This window comes from Motacilla alba, chromosome Z, assembly GCF_015832195.1.
Source record: "Motacilla alba alba isolate MOTALB_02 chromosome Z, Motacilla_alba_V1.0_pri, whole genome shotgun sequence".
Taxonomy (NCBI): Eukaryota; Metazoa; Chordata; class Aves; order Passeriformes; family Motacillidae; genus Motacilla; species Motacilla alba.
Window position 1 is genome coordinate 10,112,396 of NC_052046.1, and position 27,173 is coordinate 10,139,568.

Genomic DNA, 27,173 nt, shown 5'->3' on the forward strand with positions numbered 1-27,173 from the left:
CAGCTCCAAGCAGCTCAACAGGATGAGAAAACACTCAGCCAAAATCCCTATGTGCTGCTTATTTTCTATCCTCAGGACTCATGCATCAGGCAGCTTGGAGGGCACATCAGCACAGGCTTCTCATCCTTGCCCATGATAACAAGCCCCAGGTTTCAACCTCTGAGCCCTGATCCATCACTTAACAGCATGAAGATTGGTAATATGATATAAAAAAGGAAACTAATTCAATTCCACAGAATTGGGGAATTGAATTCCAGGTTGGGGGAATTTTTTAGGTCAGTTATGAGAACTCCATTCCCTAAGATTGCATTTGGAGGCCACAGTCTCCAGGACCACTGTATTTATTTTTCACTGTGTAGTCAGTGCTGTTAATATTTTAACAAGGAACTCACACAGTAATGTTTGCCCCTTGGCCAAGGGCAAAGGGACAGGATAAATTTCCATTGTTTTTCCTATTAAAACAAAAATATTTTCTTGTGGACATAACCAAGAGAAGGCCCTACTAACACCAGGAAAAGCAGCTGCTTATACTAAGCAGCACTTTGTGTTGGCAGCACTTTTGCTTTCGGAAGGAGGTGAGGAAACACAGTAAAGCAGAGCAATCGATCCATGCAACCTGATGTGCCTGGGAGGTGGGGGTGTTGTTAGACAAAGCTTTCTGTGATGACCAGTGATGGTTTTCTTGGGGTGATTTTTCTGTAATAAAAAGGATGTATAAAGGAGAATGCACTGCCAGGAAGATAAATTCCCAAAAACTCCAATAAAGCACAATCCCATCACAGGCAGAGAGACCTGAACTACCTCTTTCCATCACTAACAGAGGCATTCATACACCCCAACAGCCAACCCTGCTAAGGAATGGATTTGTTACCCAAAATGTGGCCTGAGGGCTGCAGTTGATGTGCTGAGGGAGTTCCCAAAGTACCCCACACATCACATGGATGCATTTTGAACACACTAATGAGTAACAGAGTGTAACAAAATCTTGCAGATGCTCCAGAGACAGCTGTAGCTGGCAGGACAGGGACAAAGTAGTCATGGCAAGGACAGCCAGCCTCCTGAGGCAGTGACAGTGCCTTGACACAGCATGGCAGGAAGCAGTGCCCCATGGAAAATGAAAAACTGGAGCACTTGAATATCAGAGTGACCACATTTGGAGGGGAAGGATGTTTCTCCCAGCAAGAAAATATTTCTATTGCAGGAGCAAAGCATTTTATTTTTTAAAAATAATTCAATTCAAACTTCTGAAGAAAGGGGATCTCAATAAAAAAGTGCCTCGAAAGCGCTTGTCTTCAGACAAAACAGTTTTCAAATCACACTCAGATTTTCGAGCAGCTCTTCTCAGACACAGCAAATACTTCACTGCTCCCAGCCCCACAGCACTTGCACTGCTCTGCAGGTACAGGTCTGCTTCTTGTCTGCAGGGCTCACAGAACAGAAACAAAGAAGATTGCCCTCGTGAAGACCCCTTGTTCAGGGCAGAATCTGTCTCTAATAACAGCCAAGAACTGCATGATTTGTTTCCAGCACCAGCAAGAACCCTTATTTGACAAAGAACATCAAGATTTCACCCAGCAGAGCCCAGGACTGTTAATGACTGCCACAGCAGGCATCACAAAGTGCTATGCACATTTTGAGACCTGTAATTTTGTTGGACATTTTGAATTGTCCTCTGTAATCAGCTGCTAGCACTTACAGAGAGGCAGGACTGTGCTTAGAATGTCCATATATCACACACCTACTAATGGTATTGACGTGTGAGGAGGAGCAGGACTTTACCTTCATAGTTCCAGCTATCCTGGAGGCGTGAACAGAAGATGTGCAGCAGCAGCAAGCATTCAGGAAAGACCTTGGCTCTACTGAAGACCCTCAGCTTCAGGTAAAGTAAAAGATTTGCCTTCAGTAGTGGCACTTGAATCTCCCTCTGCATTGCAGACCTGATTCCTGAAGGTCTTTCTCAGCATGTCTGTAATTCCCTGAAACTCCCTGAAATTCCCTGAAATTTGGCATGCCATATCTATTCTGAGGAGGAGTCTTAGCAACACCCCCCTGGGCATCGACTGAAGAGGAGAGACTAAGAAAGCACTGTGCAAAGGTATGGCTGTCAAAATATTTCTCTTTGTTTTTTTGGAAGCAACTCCAGTTTTTGGGTTAAAAAGAAGCCAGAAACTTCTCTGACTGTATTCCCACATGTGGCAACATTTGGCAGTTTTGGGCAATGGGAAAGATGATATCTTGAAGGAGTGGTTGGGTTTTCTCAGTGACAAAATTATAATAATAACTCATGTTTCTACCACACTGTCAACATTGGTAATATATCTTACTCTGCTTTCTACAAGAATGAATTTGAAAATCTACTTAGCACGGATTTTAAAGATTAAATGTATATGGTAGCTGTGTCCAAGCACTGAAGCTATGCTTGATGAAATTCATAATCAAATATTTCAAACTGAATTATATTCATGAAAAAATAATTTTTTTGCAGTGCTCCAAGGACTTTCTCAATGAAGCTCCATTCAGTTATGTTCAAGAAATAAAGGATTCATCTGTCATCTGTGGAAATACTAACAGCCTCCCTTCAGTAAGTAATAGCCCAAAATGAGTAGAGTAGATCCAAAATACATAGGAAGTTGTTGTCTGGGGGAACATAACCCATGTATTTTAGAGATACAGTTGTACAGACAGAAGATAAATAAATAGGCAGAGTTTTGACTAACCTTTGTTCAGTATTCCAATACAGCTCATTTCCCTGCAATTGTGTTTGATAGACACACAATTTGCTAACTCTAAAGAGAGCAATAATTTTCCCTCAATCACTAACATCACCAAAAATGACACCACCTACATTATTCCTCTCTTATGTAGTAATACCCTGTTAAGCAAAGAGCTTTAATGATTTTATTACTGCATAATGTTTCTCTAAATGAAAAGAAAGAAAAAAAATAAAAGAAACAAGTTCAGCAATAATCAACCTGTCTCTGCTGTTTACATGGAAATCAGGTGGAATTTAAATATATAACTTTTCTTTAAAGAAGTCACATTCAGCTTTACTAGCAAGGAGAGACAGATGAGTGGTACTTACAGCTGGATCCTCCAGTGAGTGTTGTGCTGCACTTACTGTGTCTGACCCCATCACCACTCTGAGATGGGAGGATCTGTAGGCACACCAGGCAGGTGCCAAAACAGCCCTGTCTTTCCAGGGCTGCCAAATCTGTTCCACTCAAATCATCAGCCCCTGCATCCTCTAGAGGCTGACCATATCCATAGGATAGCCAGCAGAAGGGACTGTATGCCCTCACCTCTTCTCTCTTGTTTTCTAGTGTATTAGTTTAGCCTCTTGGAACAGGGAGGGTTTAGATGGCAGGCTGGAGCTTGAGCTGAGGTTACATGAAGCCCAGGGTATGTGAGAACCCTTCTGCAAACCCTGCTGCAGAGATGGGAAATGACAGAGCTGTGAGACCCCCATGACAAATCCTCCACTGTTAAGGGAATAAATCAGAAGATTCCCCATAGCATCAGTGTGAAAAACTCCTTCATCAGGCAAGATGGGGCTGCCTTGGAACACTTGGCAGGTGTGGAATAAACACACAAGCAGTGATTTTGCTTGCCCAGTCCAACCTGGTGCTGCAGGAGCTCAGGCAGTATTTTACTTTCAATGACCATATGCAGGCTCCACTAAGTAAATCACACCACAAATCACAGCGCCCACAGCCACTTGTATCGACCTGGAAGTGTTCCTCACTCAGCCAGAGAATAATTAGGCAGTCAGAAACTGAGTCAGAACTACTATTTAGTGTGCAGTCCTGCCCCAACAGCACCTTGAAAAACCAAGGGGAAAAGGGCTCTGCTACTTCCACCATAGCAGCAATACAGAATTCTCTAGGAAAGCTTCTTCTTGGAAGCAGTCTTTCCAGAAGGCAAGCTGATGTTGCCTTTCAGCCTATTGTACAGCTAGACAGAATTATGTCCCTTCTGAGCACCCCAGTGGAGAAAGCTATTGAAAGACTCTCAAAGCATCGTCAAGCACTCTGGATGCACAGTGTGGGAACATGGGGTTGGAGCTGCCAGACAGCTCCCTGATGGGAAAATCCAGCTCTCCAAACTGGGAGCATCCTCAAGGTCCCAAACTGTCATCCATCAACATCATCCTTGTCAAACAGCAGTCAACAGTAACTTAGGTGAGGATGCTTTGGATATTGAAAATAAAACAGGTTTTGACTATGAAATGTCCTAAATTTTGGCCTAAATTTGATGTTGAATATTCTAAAACAGGATTTTAAGTACAACACTGGCTCCACACTACCAAAACTATGCCTTTGTAATGGCCAAAAAAAGTAAGGAAAATGGAGCACTTGGTTCCCATTAGCTGCAGTCACAGCTTGCTGGTTTAATTACAGAGCTTTCCAAAAGGAACAAGCCCTAAATAAAGCCTTCAGAGACAGGCCAAAAAGGACAGATATCCAAATATTTTCAACTTCAGTGGCTATTATCTCTCATTTTGCATTATTAATAAGATAACATTATTGCTGCCCACTGCAAGCAATTCCCTTGTATTTAGAAACAGTGACGTGACAAAGGGGAAACAGCAAACTAACTGCCTTTTGCCATAAACACTCAAATTCGGAGGTGCCACTGATAGACACTGCCACAGTGCCAATATATATGCACTTGTTGAATCACAAGCTAGGAATTACAGAGGGCTGTTGTCACACCTGTAAAACCATAGAAGGTTGAGCTGCTCAGCACCCACAGATTGAGAAGTCACTACTTTTATTTTGCCACATGTCAGAATTGGGAGTGATGGTCAGCCCAAACTCCTGCCACATTCAAGTGAAGTCCTCCAGCCTGTTGGGTTTCCCAAAATGTCTATTCCCAAAATAAATTTCGTTTTGGCAAGAGGGGGAGGATTTCATGCCCTCAGAAACATTGTAACCTCAGGTATGAATGAACTTTTACATCATCATCTACAGCAGAGTAAGGGTTTTGCCTTTGCAAAGGGTAATGTGAGAAACTCTACCAGCCCACAAAGAGCAAAACTGGAACAATAACTGATTTTACAGCATGGAATAGCTGAATTTAAAAAAAAAAAAAAAAAAAAAAACCAAAAAAAAAAACCACCCACCACAAGAATAATCTGTATCACTGCAAGAATCCAAGTTTTTGATTTGAACTTTTAAAGATTTCAAGTTTTCTGGGTCAGCAGACATCAGAAGAGAACAAATGCATTAAAATCAAAGGGAATTTATTAAAATTAAGTTGTTCCAAACTGGAAAACACAAAAAATGTCTTGCTTTGAGAAAGTCTCAGACAACATTTAGCTGTCAAAAACGCTTCCCTCAACTGAAATAATTCAACAAAAAATATGAGCACCTGTAAAAATATCTTCCAGTGCTGCTGCATCTGTGTTCATTTTTGCTTAAGAAAACACTTTTATAAAAACCCAGGAAGGCTCCTGCTTTAGTGCAGCCCCTCTGGTGATTATGATGTATAATTTTTTGACCCAGTGACCCCTGAAAATTTCCAGAGGAAGTGTGAGTAGCACACGTAGGCTAATTATCAATTTGCCTTTGTTATTTATTTTCTACAAGACCTTAAGAACGAACCCAGGGCTCTCTCAGGGGCTGAAAAGCAAAGGTCAAAACCTCCTCTAGTGGACTTCCATCAGTATCAACTGTGCCTTGCACCACGTGGCACTAGAGGCAGCTGCTGCTGGTGGCTCTGCCACCCTTACCTTGCTCCAGTGACATCCACACCGACCATCAGCTGGCCGTTCAGAGAAAGAATCTCGTCTTTCAGGCGCACTCTCCCGCACTTCCCGGCTGGGCTGTTCTTCTTCAAGTCTGTCACCCAGATGCACCCGACATCAAGCACAGGCCCCTTATGCGCTTTCCTCTTCTTTCCTCCCCGACGCTTCTCCCCATAGTCCCCCAGCGCAGGGATATTCCCGAAGCTCAAGCCCAGGACTTCATTTTTCCGCATCTCTTGGGCCAGGTACATGGTGCAGATCTCCGTATCCAAAGTCCCACAGCTCCCTGGCTGCAGGTTGCTCTCGTCCACGGAGAAGTTGAGCTGGATGTACTCGCTCAGCTTCTGGACGGCCGAGCGGCAGAGCTGCTGCTCGGCTCCCTCGGCCCCCTCCCGCCGGCTGTTCTGCAGCCACTGGCACAGGAGGGGGAGGAAGACCCCCGCGTTGTCCTGTGTGATGGGCATGGCTGTCCCTGGGCATCCCCTCACGGCCTCAGCCCCGGCCCCAGTCGGCTCCCTTGTCGTCCGCCGCGGCCCCCTGCAGCCCCTGGGGACATGCTGGAGCGGGGCTGCAGGTCCAAAGCAAGCTCCATCTAGTCTCACGGAGATTTTTGGGGGGTTCCAGACCAAGAACACAGTCAAGGAAAGATGTTCGGTGTCCAGGCGCTACACCGGCCCTATGAACAGGCTGGTGGGTTAAGTTTGCAAGCGTCTGTGGCTGTCCAGGTCTGCCTGCCGCCAGTATCCCTGCTCCGTCGGGAACAAAGCGCTCTTCCGACCACGATCACCACGGCGTCTCGTCCTGCAAGGGCAAAACAGTGTGGTTAGAAGTGCCCGAACCGCAGCAGGCGCCCGGCTGCCCCGGCCCGGCGGCCCAAGGCCGGCTCGCAGGGCCTGGCCGCTCTCCTCCTGCGATTTACCACTTGAGGGCACCAGCTGCTCTCCTCAGCAAGGGAATAAAAGGTCACCATTAGCTCCTGACCTTGGCGGTGAAACGCGGGTTCCAGAGCCCAAGGGCTGCTCCTGCCGCAGCTCCGGGGCTCTGACCGGAGAGGAGAAGACACAACTGCTCTCCAAGGGCCGCTGGAGGGCACCGGCCTCACCAGCGACTGAAGCTGACAGCCCTGCCGTCCATGCCAGTGATTTTGGGCTGGAATAGGCTTAAACCGGTCTCTTCCCGGACTTGGCCCCCCACCAAGCTGGACGAGGGATGGGCAGCAGCAAACACGAACGGTGAGGACGCCAATGGGGTCCCTGCCTTCGTGCCAGCAGCGGCTCACAGCCACCTTGTGGGTAAGGCATCTAAGAGAAGTGACAGTCCAGTTTCCTGGGAAAAGAATAGGGCTGATGAATTCCCCAATTTCCTGCAGTTTGGAGAGGGAGGCACACAGACAGCCAGGAGTCAGTGGGAGACGGGGGTTAGCAGGCAACAGGGCGAGACAGGGGCTTTTTTTGCCAGGATCATTAGGATCTATGAAACAAGAAAAAAACCTGACATGAGTGAAGTCCAGTTGACCAGATTCTTTCAGGGCTTTATTTTCTAGCAGTGGATGCTGCTCAGTGAGCTGTGCATCAGGAAAACCAAAGAAAGCAGCAGCTTCGAGCTTGCAGCCTGGAGATCTGCTCTTGCGGATGTGTATGAAAGGCCTGCGTTAGGTAGAAAAGCTGTAGGAAGAGTTTATAATCCCAAAAGAATGGGTGTAGAGGAAGGCTCTTGCAAAATGCTGCTGCCTAGAAGCTGTATCCAAAGTTCTGCCATCTCCTTGGCTGTGGGACAGTACCTAGATGGACAGGAGCAACCCCAAGAAAGCTCAGGCAGGGACAAGGACAGCTCACCACGTGATGCTTGTACAGGAGGACACCAGCATCTTCACCAAGAGGCTGATGTTATACCAACGGCTCAAAGGGGATAGACGTCAGCTTAGGAAAGGAGGAACTGGCCCCCTGCTTAGTGAGAGGGACTTCTGAGTTAGGCTCAGGGCAGGAAAAACAGGGAAGAAAAGGGGAAGAATAAAAACAGAAACTGCTCAGGCACACATCTAAAACAAGGTAATACAGACACAGACTGATCAGGAGATAAGGTTAAATCCTCTAAACCTAATGCAACACTGCTGAATATGTGGGGTTTTTTAACAGAGAACTTAAGTCTTATGTAAGATCTCATATTTACGACAAAAGCAATTATTTAAATGACATAACTGGAACTTACTGTAGTAAGACCTAGATCTGGAACATTGATTTAAAAATGCATACCTTATATGTGGACCAACAAAGAAAAAGTAGAGGCAGAATCTCTTGGCATACTGAGAATGATGTGTATACTTGCTCTGAGGTCCAGAACGCAGGAGGAGTAAGAACCACTAAATTATCTTAATAATGAAGAATTAATAAAGAAAGCACAAAACAAACACAGGGGAAGGCACAACAAACCCTAAACCAAGAACCTGTTAATAGCTGACTCAATGGTAAAGTAGAAGCATGAGATATCTACTAGGAAAGGAAAACAGTAGGAAATATAAAGTCCTGGTGCCTTCAGAGCAACATATTCACATAATGGACGGGTTCAAGGAATCAGCAGGGAAGTGTGTCCAAAGAGAGATGTTTTGGGGGTAAGAAGGTGGAAAGAAACTCATGTAAGAATGCCTGTAAAATCAAGGAATTGGGAATAACAAAACAGAAAATCCTGGCTTCAGTACATTAAAAAAAAAAAACCTGCTAGGAGATAATTCATGGAGAAGAGTTTAAAGGAAAAAGAAATCAAGGTGAGCTGTAGTTTCTCAAAGAAACAATATTTTGTGCTTAAAAGGCACAAGCACAATAGCATCTCAATGAAGAAGGATCAGAAGACTTGGCAGCATCACAAGCTTTTTATTTTCCTCAAAGACAAGAAGAAAGAATGCTAAAAGGTTACTGAGCACAAGTTAAAAAAATTAGTGTGAACACATAGGCAAAAATAATAGAAACATCAGGGTATAAAAATGAAATGAAACTTGCAGAAGATTAGAAAAAGTTACCCTTTATATGCATATTAATACCAAGAAGGCAATCCTTGAAAATGTTGCTCAGAGAGAAAGTTATTGAAAAATGACACCAAAAGAGGCAACACTGGTTTGAGTTTTGCTTTAGTCCTTGTTAAAATTACCAACTATGCACGGGGGATTAGTACACAGTGTGACACAGTATCAGTACAGAGGCATACTATCCTATTCTCTGGCTGTTATTAAGGTATTTCCAGTCCAGCAGAGTGGGAAAAACCACCATTTAAATTTCCTACAAAACCAGCTAAAACCATCTCAGATGCTTAGTCACTTGTGAGAACTCAAACAGGTAAGGGGCCAGAGATAAGGACAACAGCAAACACAGTGGCTGTCTTCAAGGGTAGAAAGGGAAGGAGCAGAAAAATGTGACATCAATCAATCTAGCATCAGTCATTCTAAAAACTCCAAATCAAACAGAGAAATAGTTTGCATGTATGTGGAAGAGAACAAAAATATAAGCAGCAGCAGACACAGGAGAGGCAAGAATAAATTCATGTGAAATCAAATTAATTTCTTTCATAATGGAGAAGTTGTTGAATATCATTTATCTGGGCTTTATTATAGCTTTTGTCACTGTCTCAAACAACTTTCTCATAAATATACTAGGGAAATATGATTAAATGAGACTACTATAAATCCATACCCAGGGAGTAGTTATTAATGACATTCTGTGAAACAGAAGGACACTGAAAGTGGAGCTCTGCTGGATCTGTATAGTCTAGTTCTGCTCAGCCCATTCATTAGTGACCTGGACAATGAAAGCGAGTACACATATTAAATCTGCAGATTACACAAAGCTGGGTGTGTCTGCAGACACACTGGAGAACAGGATTAGCATCTAAAATATGTTGGCAAAAATCAGAAAAACATACTCTAAAAATTAGGATAAAGTTCATCAAGGACAAATGCAGAGTACTACAAAAGGAATATCTCACTTAGTAAGGAGGCAAATCTTTGGCAAGAGATGCAGCGTTTTCACAGAATCACAGAATGGATTGCGTTAGGAAGAAATGTGGTCCCAAACCCCCTACCATGGGTAGGCACACCTTCCACCACATCAGACCCCCACCCAGCTTGGCTTTGAATATTTTCCAGGGTTTATAGGGAATCATTCCTGTCAATCTCCTGCTGTTGGAGAAAAAAAGGGTCATTGTCCCAGGATGTGTCAGTGGGGACAAAGGTAGCAAGGCATATGAAGTGTTTCTGTAGCTCCACACAGGGCTGGGATGGTCTCAGCAGCAAAACTGCCCCGTTGGAACAGAGCTCTAACATGACTTGCCAGTCTTGAAAGTGTGAATTACTAGGAAATACTAAAAAAAATTAGGGCCTGCTAGAAAGGAAAAAGTATTGCAGGTAGGGTGTGAGGGCACAAGTTAAAGGTCCTCATGTATTTTACCATGCCCTATTGTGACCATGAAGAGAAAAGCAGTCTGTTCCTCTTGTCCATGATGGAGTAAATTTATGTGAATCACATCCAGGTAGATTTAGGGTAATGGTTAGGTAACACTGGGAAGGATGAAGAATATCAAGACCCTGGGAGCACCATCTCAGGTGCTGGAGTCTCCAACACTCATGGTCTCTGCAGAAGGTCAGAGATCTGCCAAAGTTCTTGGGTTGTCAGAAACATTAGATCTCTCCATTTCAATCCCTCTTACTTTTACTTCCTTCAACATCATTTTCTGTCCTAGTGAGAGTCCAGTAAGAGGTCATTTAATGAATATCATCCTGTGAGTTATGACAATGACACTCTTGTGACAATGACACCCTTTGCTTTAACAGCAAACTTTGGTACAGCTCTCACTGACCATACAGGGTTCAAAACCTATTCAAGCTCTAGAGAAGAACCAGATTATTCTTTGAGGCCCCTTTTACCTAATAATTTAAGAAGTTTTGTTCTCAGCTGTTTATCAGTTTTGACATTGGGTAGACATATTATGGACTGTCTTTTGCCAACTATCCCCAGATCAAAAGCAGTGCCAGGGTCCCTGGAGATCTTGGGGCTCCTTGAAAGCAGCTCAGAGTTGTAGCTCAAGTCTCCAAATCTCTTCTGCATTGGTAAAGGGCACTGATGTTGACTTCAGCTTCAATCCTGCAGTTAGCCGTCTGGAGCGTTCAAAGGCATCTGCATCCCACGCAAAACTCATCCATCACTAATTTAGCAGCATTGCTGGAGGGCTCTCCCCCTCCATGCACATACATCCCTCCAGAGACAGAGGATGACGGCCCCCTCCACGCCGCCGGAGGCAGGCAGCCTTCAAAACCCCATTCCTTCTCCCCACAGGAAAAGCTGCGGGCATCCATACACTGCGGGTTGCCTGTCTACGCCCCTGAGCTCACTGCAGAGCCACGGCAGACACTTAAATTAATCATGTAGATAATTATACAGTACTTTCAAGGGATTTGATATTCTCAAACAAAACCTTCTGGCTTTGGAAAAATTACTCCAGACAAGCATAAATAGGAAATGCTCCTTCCAGATGTAACAGACAGCACAGCACTGAGCTGAACGCCTCTGTGCTGGTGAGAAGAGCGACTCAGGTGTCCATTGCCAATGGAAGCAAAAAATAGAAAGGTGGTAAGCTGTTCATCAAGGGAAAAAATAGACCTGCCTGATAAAAATGGAAACCTCAAGGCTAAGAAGAAATTTATTTTTATTCTTGACTTCAACAAAACAGACTCAAGACCCATGTGAGAAAATTTCATGGAGTCACCACCACCTTGCTTACTTGCTGTAGGTGACAGATCTGCCAGACCACCCCACCTGCCTTGCATCAAGTTCAGACCTATATACAAAATACTCTAATTTTATGCCCACACTGGAATTTCCTAGACTTGTCTGGAGGAAAACAAGCCAGAACTAGGAACGGGCAGCCTCATGGGCCTCAAGTCCCCTGTCTTGCAAAAAGGAGTCCCTGTTCCTGGGGACAACTTTCCACCTAAGAGATTCTGTCCTGGCTGCTCTGAATCCCTCTGAGGCTACTGATTCACACTCTCTGGTAATTAAATCTCCTATCTTACCTACATCTCAGTAGTGTGGTCTATTGAGATTTTTCATTAGCAGTTTCAAGAATAAAGTGAACTAAGATTTTGCAGATTGGATGTTTGCAAGCACAGAACATCTCGACTGGGAAAGTACTGGGGTGGGAAATGTCAATTAATATACTGAGTGCATTATGGAAACAGTATTAATCCTGCTCAAATAGAAGGATCATGATGGTGCAGAGACAGCATGACCACTCAGTTTGAGGGGACCCACAAAGGGGATCAGCCTTTCATGGAACTTAATCTTAAGAAGACTCTTACATGCTGAGTACTGGTTTTAGGCTTACATCCCACTGCTGTGGCAGCCCATGGACTGAACCCAGAGCAAACCTACAGCACAAGACAGGTGCTCTTCTTTGCCAGAAGAGAAGCTCTTGGGTCAGATGCTCCCAGAGGATCAAAAAGATGCTGCAAAAACCTTGATAAAAGCATGGTCCCCTCCCATTCAGCAGTGCCAACAGCCAAGTCCTACACCTTTCCATCCAACCACAAAACAACCAGCCACTTTGCATGGCTACAGCCTGGGTGCATGCCTCTTCCTGAAGGTGTGCCACCAGCATATGGTGAGCGGAGCTGCCTGGTGCCACCAGCCACAAAGATCCTCCTGGGCATCGTCAAATCCAGACCACAGCTATCACAGCAACTTTTTCATGCTCTAATCAATAAAACTCATTGAATTTCAAATAGAAGTAAAGAACACTTACATCTCTGATATTTTGCTGGAAAGCTGCCCCAACACTTTGAATAGTTGGAAATGGTCTGTATTCTGGATTAAATGTATTGATAATCAGTTTATACCCACAGACATGCAGCTTCTACAGCTCTCTGCTCTTCTTAGTGTTTATCAGCTCTTCTCACCTTCATCCCTGGAGTATTTACAGCCAGAAAAATCAGCTTTTACCTGCCCTTGTTCCACCCAGCACGTACACATAAGACGTGCTCTCAAAGGCTGAAATACCACCCACGTAAATAAACTGGCTATCTCCTTCTCCATTCCTCAGTGAAAGTTTCTAGTTATGGCTCAGGAAGTAATTCACTTTCTTCCCTCATCTCCAGTCTTTTAGTTCAAAATACCAAGTTAAACATACTTTACGTAGGTGAAGAGAGGCTTCTTCCTTGAGGCTTTGTTAAGGCAGCACAAAAGCTGTCTTAAATGACTGCTTATGGAAAAATAAGAATATTTTGTTTAAATAAGTTGAGGCTGGAACTGTCAAAAAGCATATGTGGATATTCAGTGCATAAACAATAAGCTTTTTTTCTTCTCTGACAAATTGAGCTTTTTCTTCCTATGTTGTCCTCAAAGGAATGATATAAAGAGCTCCAATAATCACTGTCTCACAGGGGGAAACAGAAATGTAGAGGGTCATTAAAATGTCCCATTACCGATTTTTAAAAGGTGATTTGTGCAAATGGTCAAGACCCAATCCTCCAGGATAACCCCTTTGGCATTTCCAGCCTGGCCTAAACTTCCAGAAAAACATACATACAGTTATTCCAAAAATTGTTTTCATCCCCTGAGTGAGATGACTTTATAATTGCTTTAAAGGTTATGTTTGACATATACCGTAAATCTTTTTATATATATATAAATATATATATATATGAAGGCCTTGTATGTGTTTTCCTAAAGTCATCTGGGCATTTCAGCACCAGAGAAATAAATCTACTACCAGCAAAAGACATTCATGTACTTATTTCTATTCAAGTGTAGCTTCTACTTATTAGTTAGAAACTAATAGAAAAAAAAAAAGGCAACAATAGGAAAAAAAAAACCACCTCGGAACTGAATCAAGATTTTTCACTAAAAGACACACTATTGTTTAAAGATGGTTTTGCTGTGATGGTCTGAGGTCTGAAATCCTTCAGGACAGCAGCAAATCTGTTTTATTCTGGATTACCCAGTGGTACAAATCAGATCCAGGCACACGGTTATGTTTCTGCTGAATTAGCCAGAGTGCACATTTACAGGTCAGCTTTATGCCAGCCATAGGAAGACTTCTGATATTTGACCTGGCAATAAAAATTTAAATCTTACGCTGGGAGGCTTTGAGAGATTTTGAACAAATTTGAATTGACAGCAAGTTTTATAGCAGTCAGCATTTTATATTTCATGGCCTCAATGCTTTTAGTACAGCTGTAGGAGCCCTAAAGCTGGATTTTCTGTGCAGTCAAACCACAGCCTCAGGTTTGACCTCCACACAAGTAAGCAACAGGAATACTGGACTATTAAAACTGGGATGTTTATTCTTTAACATCAGCTGAATCCTCATCTGAGATTGTCACCATGGGCTCCATTTCTGGCCAAAGGAGAATAACAGGCCCTCTAAGGAGAAAATAGTTATTTGGCCTCAGGTAGGTCTTTATTTTCAGACTAGATGCTTGACATCTTTCAAGTGCACTTTCTGCTCCATTGCCTGAAAAGTGTGGCCAAGTGAAGTAGAGGTATCTGAATATGATCAGATGAAACCTGCTTTAAAATAGTTAACCAGGCAAACTGGGCACTAAAAAAAAATCTAATATAGCATAGCTAAATAAAGGCAGTGGTGAAACTGTATCAATTCTTGCAGACAGGTTCCCTGCAATGCTTTCTTAACTGCTTTGATTTTCAAGTATTTATGTCCACTATATTAAAGATCAAAAGACCAGTGCAAACATCTAGACTTACTAAATCAAACATAGTAATTGCTGGGACATTTACAGTATCAGCCCAAGGAAGCCCTGAGAACAAGGAACAGTTCACCAAGAGGGCACTGAAACAGCCAAGCATGGAAATGTGAAATTCTTGCAGGAAACCTTATACTCTAAAGCTGGGCACAACAGTTAGGTAAAAACCTAATAATATACTTGGATTTGTTTTGAAAATCTTGCCACCAAATAGCTCTCTACAGGAGTTATTTATTTCCAGGTGCTCTCACAATACCCATAACACCGGCAATTAGTAAAATCTTTCCTTAAGGAAATGAGATTGTGTCTATTTTTATAAAGAGGGAATGGAGCTGCAAGAGAGTAGGCATGCCATACAGTCTCATCTGAAGCTTTCCTGTAGGCACAGGGCCACTGGAAAATTTCATAAGGACGGTATGTGCCCCCACTACTAAGCATCACATGAAGCACCACGTCCCACTGGTGGACAGGAAGACACCAAGGCTCTCCTCATTCCTTCTCCCCTTGCTCCAGATCTTCTAAGTGCACTGCAGGACTGGATCACTCTCAGTCCAGGGACAGTGTGAAGTCCACAGCAGCTTCCACCACCAGTATTACCTCAAAGGCCATAGGGTATGCCCTTGTCAGCAGCACTGCTCAGGAGGAGTTGCCTCTGTTCCCACAAAACCAACCAGTGCCTCTTGGTAGAAGCTGCTTATTCCTTCTAGAGCTCTGAAGCCATCCACTTCCTCCTTCCTCTTTATGTCCATACAACATAAGCAAGCTCATAAAAAGAGACAAATTTCCAAAACATATCAAGTGAAATTATACCAGAAATCAGGGATCGTGATATCCCGGAAAGTATTTCCCACTGGACCAGGAACATGGTGGAATTTTATTAATATTACTAAAAATAACATGAATAGGTGAAAGCAGAAGAACACGTTTGCTATATGTCAGCAGTTAACAGTGAAGCTGTGAACCCTGGTGTTGACCAAAATCTCCAGCTCCCACTCCAGGTCAGGCAGCATAAGCCCTTCCCTCACTGCATGCCCTTGCAGTCTTGCCTATGTTTAAGAAGCTGGTGTCCTCTGGGGACAGCAAATATGATGTATTTTGGGATGGTGAGCAGTCATGCAGGCAGCCCTGCTCTGAAAGCAGGGATAACCAAAACCAGTTGGGTTGCAGATGGCAATAAAATGCTGAGCCAGGGCTGCAATGATACAGCTTCACAGTTTTAGTTCTTTTGTGTATTAAATAACTAGGTTGTTTGACCTGCTTGGTTTGGTAAGGAAACCTCCCAAGTGCACTTTTCAACATACCAAAACTGCTGTGTTGCAAGAGGAGATTCAGAGACAGACACAGTGAGCTTTTAAACTGGAGAGACAGCTGGGCTCAAACCACTGGGCTGCATTTTCCACCATCATTCAGATGAATTAAAAAGAGACAGCAGAGGAGGAAGTATCTGTCTGGCCATCCATTATTAACAAGAGGATCAAATCTAAAACTCTTTCTGATACTGATACAGAAGCCCTTTAGCATGATCAAATTATTCTCTTTCGTCCTCACCCTCTTTATACACAAACTGTCTCCAGCAGCCTCTTCTCCATGTCCAGGTCAGGTGGGAAAATGAAGCTTTTCAATTTCTAAGCAATTTTCTAAATCTTTCCAATATTCTTATTCTCAACATAATTTTGAGTATTGAAGTAAGACAGGCTTGCCTTTTTGCATTAATTTAAACCAGAATGAAACAACTTACTTCAGACAAGACTAAAAATCACCTAATTCTCACATGATCTAGTGTCCCAGACTATAGCAAAGCAAACTTCTTTATCTGTCAGATCATTAAAACTACTTATCTACCTCTCAGCCTCTAAAGACTATTCAGTTTGATAGCAAAAAAAAAGCATGTTTAAGGAACCAAGTTATTGCAAGCTTGTTCAATGATGAAGAATTATTTAAAGAGTTTCTTGAAGAATGGTACCCATCCAGTTCTGCAATTATTCAGCCTCCTCTGTACATCAACATATCTAATCATCCTTTGGATCTCTTCCACTTACTGAAGAGTTCAGAGCTGATGCTGGGAAGCACCATTATGAATTTTCAGAGTACTCAGAATTCATTTCTGACATAATTTATAGAAGTAAAAATCTGCAGTAACATAATTAAGTCAGTGATGCTTTTCTGGATTTACTCTACAATTGTGTAACCACAGAGGAAATCTAATTTTAAGTATGCAGATTCCAAGAAACAACCCTTTTCCAAGTTTGAAAATAGCAGAGCCCTATCTCACACACACACACACGCATGTGCACACACACACGCATATTTTCACACAGAAAACTAGTCACAACTACAGGCATAAGGATATAAGTAACAGACTTCAAATTTACATTTAGGCACCTAAATAAGTCACACGGTTTTTAAAGGCCCTTGCTAATGTCACCTACTCCTGTACGACTATGAAACAAGCCTCTATTTACCTATGCCTTTATAGCCAAAACTCCAAATGTCTCAACTGGAAGGCTTCCTGAAGGACTGGGCTTCCATGTAATGTTTTGAACACTCTATAGAAATTTACGATACACACCAGTAATTTCTGAAAACAACACTTATATTAAAATAGACACAAAAGTAGATCTGTAATTATTTTTAAATGCTTCCACTCTTCTTAAGATCTTCCTGTGGGAAAGATCTCTGCAATAATTATTCATAAAACAAGAAAATGTAAATAACATGTTAAATTTGGACTGCATTGTCTGCAGGAGTCATGCATCTGGTATTACAAACAAACCACAAACATCTCATGTTCCAATACTGTGATTCTATATTAAACAAACAAATGTCCCCAACAAACTGTTTAAATTAAATGTTGATAAGCACCAAGAAAACAACAGCTTACAACACTGCAAAATGAATACATTTAGAAGGTGGACTGATGGGATTTCACCGTGTTCCTGGAAAGGCTAAAATTTTAAATAAATAAATAAATGAATAGTTTTCAATTCTCCCATAAGTCTGAATTAAGACAAACATCATTATTATTATTATTGTTGTTGTTGTTGTTGTTGTTGTTGTTGTTGTTGTTGTTAATGTTATTATTACTACTACTACTACCAGATATAACAATACATATTTCCACATTGCTATTCCCAAAATCCATTAATCATCTCTAATCTGATGTCCTGAGCACTGGAAATAATTAACAGCCTGCTGTGAGTGCTCCCAAGCAAGTGTGCCAAGCAGAGCTTAGGAAAGGACTTTCAGAGAAGATCCTCTCCATCTTGGCTTTGGCAGTGTCCTGGGGTGACTTCATGAGGCAGAATTGTATCCCCATTCACATGTTTAGCCCAGAAATAAGTTATGCACCTCTAAGACAGGTTCCAAGAGTGAAGTGGAGAGAAGTGTGTAGTTTGTCTGCAGAAACTGCACTCACTCTCCTGCATTCCTGGTCACAGACTGCATTGTCTGCAGCATGGACAGACAGTGGGACAGAGCTCTCCTTTGCTTTTAATCAGTTTTTAGCTGGCTTAGACAGAGAAATTCCCTGGACTGTGGCTTTTCTTTTTCTTGGAACTGATCAGCCCTGCTCCAGACTGAACACCCCGAAGAGCCCTGGGAGCTCACGCCTGTAGCCCACTGGGGCTGGGATGCTGCATTCCAGTGCCAGAGGGATGGATAAGAGACTGAGAGAGCCAAGCTACAGCCCACGACATGGACTCTCTCTGAATTTGCCATCTCTTCAGAACAGCGAGAGATTCCATTGTTTAATATTGTTTATTTTTTCATGTTTGTGAGTACTTTGCCTGTTAAATAAAGAGTTTTTTCCACTCTTCTCGAAGAGGGGCAGCTTGAATTTGCTTTCTAGAGGCCACTTCAGAAGTCTACTCCCAAAACTTATCCTAGACAATGACAGGCAGATCCCGTAACACTGCTCACTTACTCATCACCAATGTTATTTCATTTCCCACTTAGCTGGTAGGTGAAAAACCAAAGGACTTTCAGGTAGCAGTTTACATCTCTACTGCCAATATCTACCTGGAGGCAATACCTGCATTTCTCTTCAACACTGCATAGTTACTCTTCACTCCTTCTCATGAAGGGTTGGTTCAGGTGTGTGAAGCACTTTGACACACCAGCAGAGCTCAGCTTTCCTCCATATAGCCCTGACAGACAAGAGCACACATGAAGCTGACTGTTCATCACCTCCTCTAGGGAATGCACCTCTAAAACCAGGACATGGCTTTGACCACAGCCAACAGCAGGACTTCCACAGATGGAAGCTCAGTCTCTGCAGTTTTAATTTAGTTCCCATTCATGCTCTCAGATCAATTCAGAGGTTCTTGAGGCACAAAGGGTTCATCTGTGACCTCTGAAGGACACAGACCACTGAACCATAACACAGTCATTGCTGCCTCTGTCCTCTTAACCTCCAGCTGAACTCCCTACAGCAGCCTCCCAAAGCATGCATACCAGACTGAATTTTTCTTTCCCAAATTGAAGGTTAACCCTGCTGCTAGAAACTCACTGGAAGCAAGAGCTATCACCTCTCAGAGAATAGATGCTACTGATGCTGATCAGAGCATCCATTTCTTTCATAGAATCATTTTGGTTGGAAAAGACCTCCAAGGTCATTGAGTCCAACTTCAGCACCTCAGTGTCTCTCCTGCACTGAGGGACTCAAAATTGAGCAGGATTTGAGGTGCAGCCCCAACAGCGCTCAGCACAGAGGGGCAGTCACTGCCCTGCTCCTGCTGGCCACACCATTGCTGACACATTCAGGATGTCCTTGGCCTTCTTGGCCACCTGGGCACACTCCAGCTCACGTTCAGCCACTGCTGACCAGCACCCCCGGGGCCTTTCCCACTGGGCAGCTTTGCAGCCTCGCTGTCCCAGCCTGGAGCTGCAGGGGGCTGTTGTGACCCAAGGGCAGGACCCAGCACTTGGCCTTGTTGAACCTCACAGAATTGGCCCTGGCCCATGGATCCAGCCTGTGCAGATCCCTCTGCAGAGCCCCCCTGCCCTCCAGCAGATCAGCACTCACACCCAGCTTGGTGCCATCTGCAAACTGGCTGAGGGTGCTCTCGATTCCCCTTGTCCAGATCATTGATTAAGATATCACACAGGACCTGCCTCAGTACTGATCACAGCAGCAATGTCTTTCTGCACTCATATCTCTTGGAACATGGATCTGGAAGCCACCCAAGCCTCTTCTGACCTTTCTCAAGTAATGTGTGATCATGCTTTTGGAGGCAGCTGAATTTTATGGCTGTTTCTGAAGTTCCACACAAGTCAGCCCAGGATGGTACTCTGGTTCCAGAAATAACTAGATGAGGTAATCACTGCAATCTTTGGTCTAGTGCCTTTCAAACAGAGTTTTTTGCCCTAATGAAAATGGTCTGTGAAGAAGGAGGGGAAAGTGCAGCTAGAGATAGAGCAAGCTTCTTAGAATGTAAGGGGGATTTTACCTAGCCTTGGTAATTGTGAAGTATTTGCTGCCACAAGTGTAGGACCTACCCCCAGCCAGCAGAGCCTGTGTTGTCAGGGGAAATTCAGAAGATGCTTGCCTTCCTGAAAGCCTGCACACAACGTTCATCATACTCCAATACTGCAGCCCAGACATGCAGAGTCTTCAAGAATGCTGTCGCCACCACATATTGTTCAGGACACTCATTTTCTACACATTTACACCACATACCATCTCACTAAATCTGCACAAAGTCCAGGGCAAAGGTTTTACACACAGAACTTGCTGTCATGGTAGTTCTTGTGTGTCTCTTTGCTGCTTTAGAAGACTTCAATGCTGAATTGAGCCCCAATTAAAAATACATTAATAAATGTTATGCTCTATAAATAAAGATTCAATGCATCATCTAATCATGTGCTTTTACGCAGTCATCATCTCTGCAAAGACAAGGAGCAAAGCCTGGAGAGCAAAGTCTTGCCTTCAGGCATTTTAAATATTCAAGTTTCTGAGTCAATGTTCTCACTGGGCTGAAGGAACAAAAGAGGGAGTCCATTCAGAGCAAACACACACAATAATCTTTACTATCCCAAACAGTATTGGTGTATTAATCACACACAGGACTTAAAGACACATCATATGCATTTTCATGTATTATGTTGTTCAGATGGGTGTAACAGCAGATCATATATGAAAGAAGCTAGGCAGGCTTTCAGAGACATGCCAAAGATTAGGAACATGCAACAAGCTGACTCCCCCACATAAGCTCTCGTCATAATCATTCTCTGTAACAGGATATAACCACTAAAAGAAAAGACAGAAAACAGAACTACCACACAGCCCCGTTTTTCCCCCAAATTTACCATTAAGCTCAAGCTTCAAAGTGAGCCTTATTTAAACCAAACAGACTTTTTAAAACTAAATATAGTGCTACTACAATATTGGACTCATTGTATATTATAAGTTAATACACATTTGGGGATATTTTTAAAGAAAAAAGTAAGTGCAGCATAGGCAGAAGTCCAGTTATCAAAAATTAAAGTATTAATCCTTCAAACATTTAAGGAACTAAGTCATATTGCTCATATCAACAGACTTACAATGTATCTGTTTTATCATGTTCTTAGAAACATGCTCGGGATCAGGAGCTGAAATAGGTATGTGTTGTCACCAGAATATTCCCAAAGACCATATTACATATATCAATGCTCAGCATATACTTCAGCATTAGAAAAATCAACCCAACTCTTTGTATTTGAAAATACTTTTCTTAAACACTTTCAGCTTCAAAGTCATGCCAGCATCGCAAGCAACATATTAAGATGCTGTTGAAGAAAGTTATTTCGTAGCCATATCACTGCTATCATATGTATCTATGAAAAAAAAAAATCAGTTTTACTGGTGACTAATGTTTTATTATGAGTAACCTACAGGTAGGGAAGACTCATAGCCAACAAGAAAAACAACCAAGAGAAGGAAATACTCTGAAATTGCAGAAAGAACCACTCTTCCCAAGCAGGAAAGCTCATAGAGTTGCCAGCAAGTGTTCACAACCCAGCAGCCAGGAAAGCCAGAGCATGACAAAGTGTTATTCTTTTCACCCAGTGCCAGAGAAAGCAGGTACAACCTTCCCTGCTTTTGCTAGTCACACATTCTCCTGTTCTGGCAGCAAGCAAGCATGGACCTGATTAAATAGCATTTCTTTTGCAATAGCTGCTAGTGTGGTTCAATTTGGGCAGGGTGGGTAAAGAGAGGAGGAGCAGGGTGTCACACACAACTTTAAAAAGATCCCATAAAACCTGAGCAATCCCCTTCACCAAAATGAAAATGGAGGAGAGGTGACAAACTCAGAAATCACCTTCACACTGATGGCAGTGAGTGGCAGGAGAAGATTTGCTCCACTGAACCTGATCCGCCCTTAGAGGTGCCAGTGAAAGGTGTAGCAGCCTCTGTCCCTCACTGGATTATTCAGTCATCTTCAAAGATCTTCCTTAGCTGGCTCCAAGCCCAGTGGAAACTGCGATATGTGGAGGCATTTCCCCAAGGGGAGAGGCAACAGCACAGTGGTCACCCTCCACTGTCCCTGCTCTCCCAGGCGCCTCAGGAAAACCTGCAGCCCCTGGAGATCAGACTGTCCAGAGCTCCACCCAGGTGCTAAACCGGGATTGAAACACCTCAAACTCAAATGCAAACTAATGACGTGGCGGCACCGAGAAACCGTGTGGCAACAGCAGCTTTATCAGCAGCCTCAAAAGCAGCTGGGCTGACCCCTCCAACGCCAACCTCAGGAGGGCAAGGTCCTCTTCTGTCTGTCTTCACCTACTTTTTTTCCATTATTCTACTCAAACATGCAAGACTCCCTTCAGATTACTGCATTTCTTCGTATTTTGGCAGGCAGTTTAAATGATACCCAGGGCAGGAACCTTCCTACAGCTGCGCTGTGTGCAGAGAGGCAGAGACACACCACAATCCAAACTTCACCCCTGAAATTATTTCAGCAAAATGTGCTGAACGAGACTATGAAAGATAAATCAGAAATTATGATTACAAATTACAATGAGAACAATGATCGTATTTCCTGGGAAAGGGTATTCTTCTTTAATTCCCTTTTTGATTTTACCAGAGCCACCAGAGCCCTTGTATGAACTCCTGTTGTTACAAAGCATAGAAACTCATTCAGTTATCTTCACATCATCTGGAAAACAACAACACAACAGCCCTGTAAGTCTGGGCTTTGTCAGGTGAGCCAATTTGGTATCATAGCATTTATTTAGCATATTATAATACAGTAGTTTGTAACATTGGTTTCACTTTCTTTGTTCTGTCCCATGATGAAACACTGGGTAAGTATGTATATGTCAGCACAGCACTTTGTTTCTAAAAGCTGATTAAAAATGCATTCTTTAAAAAGGAAATATATGGAAGTGACTTTGGAGGCCTAGATTTTAAGCTTCTTTCATTTTTTTGACATCTGTTTGCTGAGCACATATAATTTCTCCCTTGAATTATTTAAATGTCCCAGTGCTTTTTTCATAAAACAAAAACTGAACCCAGATGCCCAGCCTCAAGATGGAAAACCTTAAAAATACAATAAAGTCGAGCTAGTAAAAAATTGGAATTCTCATCCACTGGGAAAACTCAGTATTTTAAAAAGACATATTCACTGGAATATCATATTTAAATTCCTGTTAAAGTTCCAGAGAACTATACTAAGAAATCCCCAAATATTATCTTTTCTTCTGCCTTTTTCCCTACCTACAGCCTTAAAAATCTGAAGAGTTTGGGTGTCTGATACTGTTCTTGCAAACAAGGCTGGTGACCACACCTCTTCAGCCAGCCGGTCCTCAACTCAATATAGAAAGCCCCATGTGCATTGCAGGAGCAAAGCCTGAAAAGGAGATGTTTCCCCTTGAGAGGAACAATGTCCCACAGGAATTTCCACTGCAGGCGTTTCCCATAAGGAATAGCTAATTTATGGACTCTCTATTCCCCACAGACAAAACACACAGATAGAAATTTTGCCCTGCTTCTACAGAAAGCCTAAAAGTGTAAACCGTAACAGGAATCCATTAAGGAAAGAAGCAGAATTAAATGGGATTTCTTAAAGCCATAATCTGCCAAGAGATATTTTGGATTATTTTGAATAGACTTGACACACCAGGTAATAGTATTTTTCAAAGAAAAAATTAAGCCCTTGTTTAACCCATCTCAACTACTCATCCCTGGGGTTTCCAGCCTTGCTGTTCTCCTGAGGATAGGCAGGTTGCTCACAGCTTCTCTTCTCCCATTAGAACACCACATTCTTACATTTTCATTTTGAAACTGCTAGCCTTTAGTTGGAAATTAATTGTACTTAGGGAAAAAAATTTTTAAAAGGGGATGCATGCAAGCTTTCTGGACCATCATATGAGAGGGATAAATATAAAGCAGAGTTCTTTCCAAAGCAGAAGTACAACACTTGGAGAGGAAGAGGGAAGAAAATGCTGAAAATAAGGTTGCTCAGATAAATTATGTTGCACTTAATAATTTTAAGATGGACAGAGATGTGGGAGATTTAGTTTCTGCCTCATTATCCATGTGCCCACAGCTCATTAGGGCACCAGCTCACCCACAGGCCTTAACCAGCCCCTCGGGGCAGCAGGGACTTGCAGGAGTGCAAACCCCTTCTCTCAGACCTCAACTTGGGAGTTCAGGACAACAAACAAGGGACTACAGCTTGGTCACAACCCAGAACAGCTCCAGTACACTCAGGTAAAACCAGTGACATGCAGCTTAATGAAGATCAAGTGAGCGGTCACCAGTCTGCCTCTGCTTCAGACGTCTCAGGAGTGTGAGCTGTGATGCTAATCTTTACATTTAAGGCAGCAAATGCTTCAGAGAGCAGAGATTTCTTTAAGACAGCAGACAGAAATCCAGCCGGGCTGCCCTTTTCAACTGGCATGCGGTGAATCAAGAGCAGGACCACACCCTCAGAGAGGGGTTTTGATTTCTTTCCTCCAGCAAAGAAGACTCAGTCTTCCCTCTCTTTCTCTGTCTTTCCCTCTCTCTCCCTCCCTCTCTCTCTCTCTCTCTCTCACACAAAAAAAACCAGTCACTGTCTTTCCACACATCTTCTCCCTCCTCTACCCTCTTCCACCCTCCCTTCCTACCATCATTACTTTGGGATGCTGCTGTCAAAACCTATCCTGCTCCACTTTCCATGACTGAACAGCCTCACCAGTCTGAACCACAGCAGTGGTTTGGGAGGCTGAAGGCAGAATTTTCAACCCCCTCAAAGGGCTTTTAGAAACCAAACTCGTCATACTAAAAGCAATGGTTTCTAAAAACCATAAGCAGCCTCAGCAAACTTCAGGCTTACTTTGCAAGTCACTAGAGTAGAAGCAAACCTCATCTGGCACCAATAAGCAATTTTTTCTGTCTTGGAAGCTACACAAAAGATTTATTGTCATGAGAGTGGTGAGAAAGTAGAAATTCAAAATCTGACAATCTATCTAGAAAAAAAGCTCAGTGCCCAAGCCAGTCATCATGGCTGAGCAAGCTCCTTGCTGCATGTTTGGGAATGCACAATGTCCTCATATGCTCTCTCATCCCAACTCCCGGATTCAGAGGGTAGCTGGTCTGGGGCAGGACCCCTGCCACTGTCCCAGGGAATCACCCAGGCTGGAGACCTGGCCACAGAGGCATTAGTGTTTGTGAAAGGGAAGGTGTAGGACCATGCTCTGGCAGCGAGCAGGGCAGGAGCCCCACAATAGCCTCATTTTTACCTCTTACTGTCTGTCAGAGGCAATGACTGAGCCCCAGTTACCATAGGTCTGCTGTCCTGTATGTATTGTTACCCAGGCACTGTGTGCCTGAGCCTGAATTTCCCTCCAAACACAATATATAATGGCTCACTCTCAAGTCACCTCTAATTTTTATTGCCTGCTATGAACTAGGTTGCATGCAGTGCTGTGAACTGTGTCTTGGGGATACTGAGTTTCAAGGTCTCATTAATCAGCTTTCCATTTTATAATGACTTTAAAAAAATCTTTGGTTTTACTTACATATATTCCACTTGTTGGACAAGAGTGACTCAACAGTGGAAGGAAATATCTCATTTACAGTTCTGTGCAAATATGTACAACCAGGTGCTGAAGAGTATGAGACCTCAAAAGTCATCTCTGTTTTGGAGATAAGAGATATCTTGGGCAGTAATAAATAGAAAAATCTTCCTGAAGCACCAAATAGCACTTTTGTTCACACTCTACTGAACTATAAAGCCTTACAAAGCCAAAGAATAAATGCTGTTTTAACATCACAGAAAACAGTTAGTTTTTGAAGCTTATGACCTGCTTAGGGTCAGGGCATTCCAGTGCAGCTGTAAATGTGTTATCACGATTACTACATGTCTTCTTGGACTTACATTCAGCAGAAAAATATAAAATTATCTTAAGACCTGCCAGCTTTAGACTACCCATTTTCTGAAGAGCCCTTAGGCAGAGAACTTGCTGCTAAGAAACCCAAAGGTCTGGAAAAAAATCAAAGCGACTTTTTGCAGCCATGGGGATCTGGATCTTATTCTGCTCTGGTTGTACATAATTTTTTAATGTCAAATATTCTTTGCATTAACACACTTTTCTGTCTTGGGCAAGGACAAAGGAAGGTAAGACTTCTGCTTTCTTGATTTTACCCTAGTATAACCATCTTCAAAGGCTGACTGCCCTTTTTCTGTCACAGAAAGCACACTAACCTAGTTTGCAAAGTACCTCAGTGGGCCTCTGCTCAACCTCCCTGCTTGAAATAGTGTTGGACAGAGATGGCACATCCCTGCAAATTCCGCACAACAATCTCCACTGGCGTGGATTCCCCAGCCTGTCTGGCTAAGTGACCCCAACCCTTACAGTCAGAATTTTCTTCTCTAATATCTGAATTATTCCTCCTTTTGCTGCAAGTTTATGTTCATGGGCCATTTTCCATCTGGTGTTAGAAGGGGAGGGGGTATGAAAGCTTGAGTCTTTCTCATCTTTAAAATTCTTGGAAAATCACAGGCACAGAGCAAAGAGAGAGAGGACCAAACGATACAGACTGAGAAGAATTTCTGTGTTAGTTTTATTCTCACATTAGACAAATTTGTCATTTTTATTTTATTCTAAATGCTAATGTGTGGCAACACCAGCTGCCAATTTAGAGAGACATACTTGGCATGCCAAGATTTATGTCAAAAAGCTTTGCATCCCTTACTTAATTCTCCTGATAGTCACCCACCCTTCCAGAAAGACAGATTTACTTGGCACTCTTTAAAAAACACTTACTTGATGAATGATGCTACCTCAAATCATGAGACTCCCAAACTCGCAGCTCTTTGTCTAATGAAAACTATTACTGCTTTTTAATAAGTTCTTCAGCATTTAAAAATAGCACTCCTAATTTCCTGCTCCACCGAGCACCACCACCTTGACTTCAAGTCAAATTATTCACAACCTCTTCTCCGCCAGCCCTGGGGGATACAAGTCTTGCAGTTTGGGGCTAAGTACTTCTCTCAACAGCTGTGAGAAGCTCTCTGAAGCAGGAAAGAGCAACTCACTCCTAACAGTATCAGACATCAAAGCTAAGCCACCCTTTTTTCCCTGCTATTTTAACCCAAATGTTGTAGAGTAACAAGCAGCAACACCAGCAGGATTTCTTTGAAGCAACTTCTACTCAACTAAATTATATTGTGGGAGAGCAATAGCCCATGAAAGAGATAACATTACCACGCAAGC

At 42.9% G+C, this 27,173-nt stretch overlaps 1 protein-coding gene across 4 annotated transcripts in view; it reads right to left on the minus strand.

The window, feature by feature from the left end:
* Window positions 1-27,173, minus strand: part of PDZD2 (PDZ domain containing 2) — a 202,826-nt gene that overhangs the window by 130,899 nt on the left and 44,754 nt on the right. For all 4 annotated transcript variants that reach the window (XM_038123276.1, XM_038123273.1, XM_038123274.1 and 1 more), the window contains one exon: window positions 5,732-6,547. In XM_038123276.1, the coding sequence (XP_037979204.1) occupies window positions 5,732-6,210 (479 nt within the window). In that variant the 5' untranslated portion in view covers window positions 6,211-6,547. The remainder of the gene's footprint in view (window positions 1-5,731; window positions 6,548-27,173) is intronic.